At 39.5% G+C, this 11,699-nt stretch overlaps 1 protein-coding gene across 4 annotated transcripts in view; it reads right to left on the reverse strand.

Annotated features, from left to right (window-relative positions):
- The window catches only part of ube2h (ubiquitin-conjugating enzyme E2H (UBC8 homolog, yeast)), a 148,615-nt gene extending 137,338 nt beyond the window's left edge, over nt 1-11,277 (reverse strand). Inside the window, exon 1 of one of the 4 annotated variants that reach the window (XM_072241734.1) lies at nt 10,768-11,277. In XM_072241734.1, the coding sequence (XP_072097835.1) occupies nt 10,768-10,820 (53 nt within the window). In that variant the 5' untranslated portion in view covers nt 10,821-11,277. The remainder of the gene's footprint in view (nt 1-10,767) is intronic. The other 3 variants (XM_072241735.1, XM_072241736.1, XM_072241737.1) reach the window with 3 other exon arrangements.
- Nucleotides 11,278-11,699: the final 422 nt, after the last annotated feature.

Consider the following 11,699-nt stretch of genomic DNA (forward strand, 5'->3'; position numbering starts at 1 on the left):
CAACAGGTGTGCAATTCTAGTTTGCATCCTCTTCCTTGGAATGGCCAAAGCTGGATTAGTCGTTATAAGAAGAATTCTACTTTTTCCAGGTCTTGTGTGGCGCTTTACTATACATTGGCATTGACTGGCAGAAAGAGCAGGATGGTGGACATCTACAAAACATTCAACAAGGCTTGAGAGCCAAAGTCAAATCATTACAGAGACTGGACCTCCAATTGAGCATACACAAGCATCATTTGTGTACTGCAAGTTTGGAATATTCTTCGTTCTGCAGTGGAGGCGATGTAGATTGAACAGTTTTTTTTCTCCTGTAGATCAACTCCAACAGCGGATGAGATGTAGCACTGGGTGCTATGGCAGCATAGCAGTTAGCACAATGCTCTTACAGCCAAGGCCATTCAGAGCTCAGAATTTAATTCTGGTACCGTCTGTAAGAAGTTTGTACGCTCTCCTTACGAGTTTCCTCTGGGTCTTCTGGCTTCTTCCCACAGTCCAAAGATACACTGGTTAGTTGGTTAATTAGTCACTGTCAATTGTCCTTTGATTCGCTTGGGTGATATAGGTGGGTTGCGGGATGGTGTGGCCCAATGGGCTGGAAGGGCCTATTCCACACCCCATCTCAAAATAAATTTGTAAAAAAATTGTGATGAGGCAATGATAGTGGTACTCAACTACAGTCTGCACTTAAGATTGTGATCTATGTGAATAGTGATTACAATCACTACTCGCATAACTTCAGACACAGGCTGGAGATAAATTTCCAAGTGTGGTGAAATATCTCATTTGACAAAGTTAAAAGTTTTGAGATCAAAAGTCCACGAAAGTCCAGTTGATGCTACTTCCTATTCTTCCCCTTGGAGCTAACACAGCGAAGATCATATCCACCAGGCATCAAAGTGAAGAAAATCCACATTGCAATAAGAAGAGAAACGTTTTGATCACAGAAGATGAAGATCAGGATGATGCTTACAATGGTTTTTCCCTTTGGCTGACAGAAGAAAGAACTCTTAGATTTATATCAGTCTTGAAGGTGGTCTTCTCACATGTCCGCAACAGGAGGCAAGGCTATCAATTTGGCCAAGTTGGAACTTCTGCAGGGTCAAAGTCAGTTTCAGGTCTTCTTGTTTCTTGAATGACCTACGATTTTTGATTTCTTGTCCGCCTGGACCAGATAAATTAATGTGGAATGGAGTCAAAAGCAGCACATCAGTGGCAGAGTAAATGGCCAAGGAGTTTAAGGAAACATTTTTAAAAACACTGTTTTCATTGGAAATCTAAAATGAAAACACAAGGTGCTAGAAAAACTTGAGCAAAGCAGCATCTGTAGAAAGATTAAGTTCGACTCGCTGAGTTATAACCAGCAGTTTCTATTTCCCAGTGGGCACTGACTATTATTGAGAAGATTGGATCTCAGTAGTTTGGGTCCTTAAATGTTTCAAAAGTGGCGAAGAATCCATGTCATCATTACACATTTCTTTCCTCTTGGTGCATGTTTGAGTTGGCATACATGAAAAAGCATTACATTTTGGATTTTTCTTCATCATTCTCATCACTTCAGTCCCAGTGGTTTCTATTAAAAATAAACAGCATCTCATGCTAATTACAGCACGCTTCTGGGCCATCCAGACGCAGGCACAGACACTGACACTCTGGCTCCTGGTAATTAGCTTTGTCAGCCTGTCTGCCAGGTGCTTGAGGTTTGAGGAAAAACAATGGGACACGCAACTATTTTCTTGCAACAGAGTTCTGGAAAATGAGGTTATTTGACCATTTTATCCATATCATTTCCTTAACACGCCAGTAGAGAGTAGCCCATTTACAGTCGCCTCAAATAGGATTCAAATCCACAACCTGCCACAGATCAGCAAGGCCACGATAGCCTCCTATTGATCTGCAAACAGGTAATGGGATGATTAATCTGAGAATTAAAACGTTTATTACATCAAAATAAATAACTCCTGAAGATAATGGGATGATTAATCTGTGAGCATTCATCAAGACATTCATTACATTAAAATAAATTACTTCTGAAGAGTAAAACTCCCATAAATCAAACCTCATTTTTAAATTAACATTCTCTATACTTCCTGACAAAGGACAACCTTTTATTGTTTCACTGCACTTAAAGTGTTGGTAGTGATGGAATACTTATCAAGAAATCAAGCAAATGACCAAAAAACAGATCATAAAAACAAGAGGTCAAATGAAAACACCTACATAACTTAACAGCTGTCTTTTCAAAATAAACGACAACAAAAAATCTTAATCTCATGTACCTTCAGGAGTTTTGTTAACTGGAGATAGGGGAACTCATGTTTTGCAATTGCAACCAAACCACAAATACATTACAATAGTTCTCAAAGACAAGAATAAAATAATATTCAACTGCTGAAATACAAAAAAAAAGATGCAGCTGCTGGAAATCTGAAGTAATAGAAAATGCCAAAATACTCAACAATAGGGATGCATCTGTGAAGAGAAACAATTAACATTTCAGGTCAATGATGATCACAGACCTCTTGATGAGAGAAAGGAATTGAAAGGTTAACTATTTCCTCACCCTACATTTTGCAGTTAGTATTAACTTTACTGCAGCAACATTTAGTACAATTTAATATGAAACAGGAATTGGGCAATTGGCCCCCATGCCTGTCCCACTATTTAATGAAATCAAGGCAGATACATTAACACTTTCCTGCAGCAACCCCATCTCCCTGGACATCGTTAATATCTGAAAATCTATTTGCTTTTCAATACAATCAGTGTGTTAACCTCCATAATTTCTTGAGTAGATAATTCCAAAGATTCACTATCCTCTTGACACAAAGTTGCTTCTCATCATTGTCACTGAATTTTTTTAGTTTTGAGATTGTACATTTCCCAGGTTCAAGATACCTCAGAGCAGACAGACATCATTTCCATGTCCACTTTGTCAAGCCATGCAAGAAATCGATCGTTTCAATGTAATCACCACTGATTTTCTAAGCAACACACACAAAATGCTGGTGGAATGCAGCAGGCCAGACAGCGTCTATAGGAAGAAGCACAGTCGATGTTTTGGGCCAAGACCCTTCGTCAGGACTAAATGAAAGAAGAGATAGTAAGAGATTTGAAACTGGGGGGGTGGGGATCCAGAATGATAAGAGAAGACAGGCGGGGGAGGGATGGAGCTAAGAGCTGGAAAGTTGATTGGCAAAAGGGATACAAGGCTGGAGAAGGGAGAGGATCATGGGACGGGAGGCCAAGGGAGAAAGAAAGGGGGAGGGGAGCATCAGAGGAAGATGGAGAGCAGGCAAGGAGTTATTATGAGAGGGGCAGAGAGAAAAAAAAAGAGAAAAAAATAATAGTAAATAAGGGATGGGGTAAGAACGGGGAGCATTCACAGAGATTAGAGATTTTCTAAGTATGGGCCCAATTCATTGAAGCTTTCCCCTCCAAATCCCAGTAATCAACATACCGAGTGTTTATTGCACTCAATTACAGAAAGTACTATATTCTTCCTTAGGCAAAGAAAGCACATTTGCTCGCAATATTCAGTTTGCAATCTTATTGTACATAAAGGTCCCTTTAGTATTGTACAAAAACCTGTTTGCAATAAGGCCTATCATACTGTGCATATTTCTTGTACCTGTCTGTATGCCATCCTTCAGTGATTTGTGAACTAGAATCAACTTTTTTATAATCATTGACATATGTTGCGAAATCTGTTGTTTTGCAGTAGCAGTATATGCCCAGATCTCTCTTTACAACAAGATCTTTCAAGCTCTCACCATTTTAAACAAACCTCTGCTTTGCTATTAAAGTGGATGAAAGTCCCATATTACATCTCAACTATGTTGTCATTACCCACTCACTAAACCTGCCTCTTTCCGCTTGGAGTTTCTCTCCTCGTCCTCCTGAGTTACACTGCTACTCAGCCTGACATCAGCAACAAATGCAAATGCATTACACTTGTGCCCGCTCCGCATTTCAATACCACTTATGTAGGCTTCTGAACAACCAAGGTCACTGCAGCAGTCCACAAATCCCACCTCCCAGTTCAAATATGACTCAGTTGTCCAATAACCAATCCTCAATCCACACACGATGCCACTAATCCTCACTGTTCTATTGTACAACAAAAGGCCTTCTGAAAATCTAATCCTTTCTTCAAACTTATGTTACCACTTAACAGATTCCAGCTATTTCTCTCTTACTGGTGTCAGACTAATGGATCTATAGTTCCTGATTTTCCCCCTCAATTTTGTTTAGTAGTGAGGACCTAATTGTTAACTCCCGATCAGTGAAAATGGTTCTAGAACTTACTTACAAAATTTTGGAGCTGCTAACCAGATCCTGGTGCCCAAGCGAGTTTCACTCTATTTTCTCAAATACTTTTGAAAATATTCAAATCATTTTCCTTCACTCTTTCTTGGAAGTCTGTGTCTTCCATGAAAAAATTGATTATTGTGTTTCATCCACTTTTTACAGGCAATCTTCTGATTTCCTTAATATTCAATCTCAACCTTAAATGTAGAATAGCCACTATATTTTCCATAAATAATTTTCTTACTTCAGTCCTAAACAGTCAATTCTTCATCTTCAGATCACCTTTTATTATAGATTCTCAAACCGGACTGACAATCTTGTCTGCCTCCAAGATTCACTGCACTCCTTCCCGTTGCACCTATTTTCCCAACTAAAAGCAAGAGTTGACCACCAATGAAGCACAAGCCTTGAGCAAGTTAATTAACAAGAAGCAATTTGTAATGAAGACTGATCCTGCTGCATTCATGTTTTGCCACATTGATCCAAAGAATCACACACAAAATGCTGAAGGAACTCAGCAGGCCAGGCAGCATCTATGGAAAAAAGTACAGTTGACATTTCATTTAGGCCCAAAAACATCCACTGTACTTTTTTTTCCCATAAATGCTGCCTGGCCTGCTGAGTTCCTCCAGCATTTTCTGGGTGTTGCTCAAATTTCCTGCATCTGCAGATTGTCTCATTTATGATTTGATCCACAGTATGATTAATCTAACACGTTACAGACTTACCCATAATAAAATTTAACTTTTGGATAGTATTCATTTACAGCAGCAAAACTTCAATAGGCAATTTTTCAGATAAAAAATTGCCAATTGTTTAATAGGCAAAAAGGGAGAATCACAATGGAGTTGACACCAAGGTTCAAAGGTTCACTGATTATCAAATTATGTACATAGTATACAACTCTGAGATCTGTCCTCTCCAGATAGCCATGAAACAAAGAAAACCATGGAATTTCTTCAAAAGAAAACATCAAACACACAACCCTCTGGCAACGTGATCTTTAACCACCCCCCAGCCCCCTCCATGCACAAAAAACCAACAAAACAAGGCTGAATTTTTCAGTAATCACTTCAAAACAACATTTATGAAACCTTATGAATAGTGACTGTACATCTTACAGAATAAACATACTTCCTGAAGTGAAAAGATATTTGGCTACTTGAGAGCAGATTAGCATGTACACCAACACCAATAAGATGGGGCTATCCTTCCAAAAAAATACAAACAGCAGCCAAAATGCTTACAATGTGAAAACAATCAAAACTACTTATACTTAAACACAAAAAGCCATATTTTCATCTGTCAATTAACAGCAATTAAGTTGTCACTTGAATAGTAGTTATAATAGCAGTTCCAAGCAGCTTCAGAGTTTTACAGTACACCAGCAAAATGGCAACTGTAGCCAAGTTGATATGCAAATTTGTTGTGAGAAAATAATTTAAAATTTGTTGATACAATTACTTTTTGAACTGCATGGTCACATTCTTGGGCAAATACAGTGACCAATCCACAGTACACCATCCTCTCAGACCTACACTAAAATTGGAACCTAAACCGTGGCCTCAAGTCAAATCTCAGTCAGCTGCCTGTACTATGTAAAAGATTACAAACTTAATTAGTACGGTAATCAGAAACAATATTATGCATAACTGTGATTGTTTTTAATGGGTTCTATCCCTCTATGCAGGTTTAGTCACTGTCTTATCTGAACCCTCATGCTGTCTTTCAACCTTGCATTACTTCATACAGAAACCACACTTTGTTTCTATTGGGCAGGTGCATTTTTATTGAAATAGTTCCTTCTCTCTTCCACCAATTCCTATGTTTTCTATTTAAAACCATTGAGGAAGTTAAAGCTAAAATTGGGAGGTTATCAAGATCAATGTTATACAAAATTCCATTACTTCTAACAAATACAGGAAAGATATTTAACACTTCTTCACCACAATATAAATATAAACAAAACCAGACATGAAATTGATTGCCCAATTCATCCAACAAGCCCAGCTATCACAATGAAGTTGTGCCTATCTAATCTATTGCTAATATCAACTAAACTAAAATCTTAACAGCCAAAGTAACTGTTGAATCTAGTGTTAAAGGTTCCTCGATGACTCAACTATTATTTTAAGTTATTCATTCAAGAGATATGGGCTTTGCGGACAGAGCCAGTGTTTAATTGCCCATCTCCAACTGCCCTTGAGAAGCTGGTACAGTAATGTGGTTCTCACAGCACTACCCTGCTTAAGATGGGGGAGAATGCACAATTCTGTTAGGGGGAAGAGTTCCAGGATGCTGACACAATGACAGTGAAGGACTGATGGTACATTTCCAAGTCAGGATTTGTGAGTTGCTGCATTGCACTCTGGAAATGATACAGATTGCTGTTACTGTGGATTAGTGGTAGAGTGAGTGAATAGGGTGCCAATCAAGCAGGCTGTTAGTCTCAGTCATGCAAATGCAATGTAGACGAAAAGCACCAAGTGTGTTTATATCTTGGCTACAATTGGGAAAGACACTAAAGTGACACGTCATTGTTTTTTTTAAATGTAAATTGCCAATGACCTTGAAGAAAAATAAAGTTTACATTTCAAGCCAATAAATTCAGATGAAGTTAAATGACAAAATGTTAAGTTTTTCCATCCTCCAATGTTGCCTGACCCATTCACTGTCTGCCTCCAACTGGCGTAGATAACTTTGCTCATCTCAACATGGAACTGACACCACTCCTATGGACTCACTTTCAAGGACTCTGCAACTCAGGTTATCAGTATTTATTTATTAATTATGACTATCTGTTTTTTCTTTGTATTTGCACATTGGTTATTTGTCAGTTTGTGTATAGTTTTTCATTGATATTTATTGCATTTCTTTGTTCTACTGTGAATGCCTGCAAGAAAATGAATCTGTATATAGTGACATATACATACTTTGATAATTTACTTTGAACATTGTGCCTTTATAATCTGATCTGCAGCATCTCAAAGAAGATCAGCATCTTCTTTCCTTTAAGTTACATAAGCATTACCTAGATTTAGCTTTTAGTATTCATGTATCATAGGGAAAAGTCTTAGTTAAAATACATATTTCAGTATTAATGGTAATAGTTTCCTACAGACTTTCACCCATCAATACAAGTTCTAGCCAGTTCTATGTAACAGTTAGAACTACCAGAATTTCATTCTAGATCCAAGCTCTCTCTCCCAGAGTTCAAGTTCAGAAGGATAGTGAAATCCAAACAGGCAAGAATAACTTGTTTAAGTTTTTACAGAAGCAGGCTTGATGGAGCATGTTATACAGACATTGAATGAGCTTTGGTAATTTCTTTAATCAACCAAATCCAAACTGCAAACGAACTGGCATATAATTAACAAAATCAGCAACTGATGCTCTGATAAATTACATTCTTCAATAAGACAACCCTGTTTTCAATGCTCAATTATTTTCCTACCTTGATTAGGTCAAGAGCAGAATAATATTCTCGGGCTCAGTTTTGCCAAATTAATTGCACAATCACTCAAAAGAATGATTAATCCACTGTACAGCCAGTTCCATTTTTACAGTGCATTTCAAATTTAGATAGATCACTTTTAGTTCCTTTTTAAAAACAGATTGGATTAAATTAATAAAGACAGATAAACAGTCTTAGATTCAGTTACGCATGGGTGTAATTTCAATCCAAATGCACCCTGCAAAAGTAGATCTTCAAAAGTTTAACACTTCCCTGAACCTTATCATACAACTTCATGCATGGCACTTTGATTAATGAGAATATCCAAACTCAATTACGGAAAATGTTTGCATTGACTGCTCTCCCCAACTTCAATCATCAAAACTCATGCTAATTCTTCTTTCAATATTTTCAATCAAATCATGCTTGAATCCTTTTCCCATTTTCTGGAAACGTTTTAGTGAATTAGTCGTGATTTCAAAGCCTTGTTTACAGGGCAATGCTAGAGATACCAACAGTAACTTAACTGCAAAAGTGATGGTGGTAGAGGCAAGTACATTAGAGGCTTTGTAAAGGCACAAGGACCTTGCACAGACACATTGCCCTTTAAAGGTCAGAGTACCTGCATTTAAAATCCAGCTTGTAAACTGAAATCAGAATGAAAGGGACGTGGTGGAGCTGTGAACTTGAGGATATCAGCTGGGACAATTAGTTTCGAAAAGACGCTCACTAAAGGATTAATACTAAATGACAAAAAATATCATCATCCCCCGCCCAGTCTCCATCTCATTTCTCCTTGCCCTCACATTCAGGATGGATAAGTAATGTAGTATTAGTTCAACAGGTTTGGGGAGAGGTTTGTGAAAACATTCAACTCCTACTCTCAAGGACAAAAGCTGTCAGGCCTAACCAAGTACCAATCCATCAAATTCAGCTTCTTGTGAATGAATTTCCCCCACCATCCCCACCTAATGTTTTCCTCAATTCAACACTGTCACAAAACACCAGTTTTAGATCAGATATGTCCATGGTGCACAGGTTATTTTAATCAAATTCCACTAATTATAGGAACTACATTGCATTCTGACAGAAGATCTTACGTCATCAAGCAGTACAATGCTAATATTTGTATAATGCTACCAGTTTAAATGCAAATACAAATCAGACAAAGCTTGAAAAAACATGCCAGGCATAACTACCTTCCTGACAACTGCAGAAGAATAAACAGTGACACCAAATATTAACCTGGGTGCCTCTGTGCATTGCACTATACACCAGCTTCTGACAAGGACAATGGCAGCCAAAGAATACCCTGCACGTTTGTCCCCTTGGGCTGCAATGGTCAAATAATAGAAAACACTGTGTCAAGCTGTACAAATGATTGCATGGTAAAAATGGAATAGTCCTCACTGATGCTTAAAAAAGGGACTTTCTTTAAAAGATACTCACGTAGCCATTGCATACGTTCGAAAGAGCCAAAAAATAATTTAGACATGAACCCAGATTTAGTGGTTTTTTCTCCCCAAAAGGGTAGCTAAACTTCCAAATTTTTCCTCCAATTACATGCACTACTGACCTTCCAAACCGTAGATAGCTCGGAATAAGTAATCCATTATACAGAATTAAACAAACTCTCTGAACTAAGCGGCCACTTGACACATAAGTAACTTGTGGATTAACCACTTTTTTTGGGGGGGGGAGAATGAATTTTGTAATGTTTTAAAAGTAGCTGATATTTTGTGGTTAATAGTGGTAAGTAAGGGGAAGCCAAAATAGTTATTGGTACCAATCTACAGCCATTTGCGTTTCTACCTTCAACTATAGAGTTAGATGTCTAAATCTTTCCTTTGAAGCATCGGCTGGAGTGTTTGTGTGTTCAAACAAGCTCCTCCTCCAACCCAATTCCGGCTGGTAACAGCGCAACCAATCGCTCTCTGCAGCTCACTTTAGGACCAACAGTTGCTGTCCAACGAGTTCCAGCAGGTAGCACCATTAAAAACAAGGCCAAAATGGGCGAGGGGCTAAAACACATTTAAAAATGTAGCATTTACCCACCCTTCCAAAGAGAAATTAAATTTATTCCATACATTTTAAATAACGAAAGCAACAAGCTGGCACTTCAAAACAACAGGAAACACAAAACTCAAAATTATTCACAAAAACGATAAATAAAACAATAATTAGACAGCAAATATTCAAGAAAGTCACTTTGCCCCGCAGAATGCGCATATGCATGCATAAATGTGATCTGGTTAAAACTGATTGCAATCGGCGATGAAATTCCTTTAGTTTTTCTCTTTTTCTCCCATCCCCCTCTCAACTAAACCTGGACTGATCAACAAGCCAAAAATACCCTGCAAATAAACGACGTCAGACAATCCCCAACCTCTGAAAACATAACACACACGGTTTCATGAGATATGACCGTGCTTTATCATCATAAACCGTCTGCTGAAGTATTACATCTGCTTTTCCAACGACAGAACAAAATAAGGTTTTGTCTCCCCCCCCCCCAAAGATACAGGCCCAACAGGCATCAGAACAATTTGACATTACGACCAAATACCGCAGATTCAGAACTACACACCACTCATTTAAATAAACATTCCTAAAATTCCAATTAAATGCTTTTAACAAAAAAAGGTTGACTTCTAGAGTATTACAACTTTAAAATATAGGGGGACGCCTTAAAAGCCGTCTCCATTTGAACGGTAACAGTTTTTCATTATGAACCATTAAGCATCCCGAAAAACTGACAAACGGAACCTCAAAAAAAAAACAACCATCATGTCAGTTGCGTTTTCATAACTGGAGATATATGATCAGATATTACGATTTGCAATGATGGGCTAAACCTGCGGTGCAACATGAAATGGAAGATTTAACACAAACAAACGGCGCAGTTGACACGACAATTAACAGGCGAGACAAAGAAGACAGGGAGAAGGAGGGGGAAATAAGGGAGAGGGAGCAAAATGAAGCCCCTTTGCTTGTCTGAAGGATACAGTTTGACCACATCGGTGTCCATTCGTCTCTTCCCAGGACTTGGGGATGACATGTCCGTGCTGTTGAGGGGGTGACGGCAGGCGAGTTGGCTTTTAAATCCTTCCCCGGGCCTGTCTTCCTCCAAACCCCCGAGAGCACAACACAGAGGAAACAACCAAACTCTCTCAGGTGTAATCGAGGCACGAAATTCCTCTCGATGGGGGTGCAAAGAGGAGAAAAAAATGTCTATGTGTGTGTGTTCATTCGGCCAGCAAGGCGGAGGAGGGCTGGCGGTGCGTGCCCCACTCGGCACTCCTCAGTCGGACGCTGCTGCCACTTTGTCCTGCTCAGCCGGAGCTGCCTCTCCGCCAGTCTGCGGGGCTCCCTTCACTCCGCGCTCTGGCTGGCTGTGATGGCGGCTGTTTGTTTTGGCCTCGCTCCTCACACGGTTATCCTCACACCAGCACCAGCGCCAGCGCCGCCACCCCTTCCTCCTCCGCCTCCTCCTCCGCCTCGTCCGCCTCCCCTCCCTCCCTCACTCACTCGCTGCCTCCGTTAGCCTCCGCCGGAGCTTCCTCTCACTCCGATCCTGAACCTTCTCTCCAGCACTCGCCCGTGACGTTGACGTTGTTGTTTGTCAGCGTCGTCCTCCACGGCGCTGGACGTGCTCCTGACGTCACCGCTCGCCCCGCCTCTCCCCCGAAACGCCTTCTGGGACATGTAGTCTTATGGGTTGACACACGTCAGTAATTCTGTTGTTATTATAAAATTTAGCTAGACTTCTTGTCCCTTTATTTTTTAAAAAAAATCACATTTACTTTATACGCACGTATTGGGGAAGGTGGGTGGTTTTCCAAATACCAAAGTGGCGAAGATAGGCGTTATCCAAATGAATGAGTCGATAGTGCGTATGTAATTGTCTGGTAAAGGATGACGGGAGTTGTAGTTCGGT

The sequence above is a fragment of the Mobula birostris genome, chromosome 23, assembly GCF_030028105.1.
Source record: "Mobula birostris isolate sMobBir1 chromosome 23, sMobBir1.hap1, whole genome shotgun sequence".
In the NCBI taxonomy this organism is placed as follows: domain Eukaryota; kingdom Metazoa; phylum Chordata; class Chondrichthyes; order Myliobatiformes; family Myliobatidae; genus Mobula; species Mobula birostris.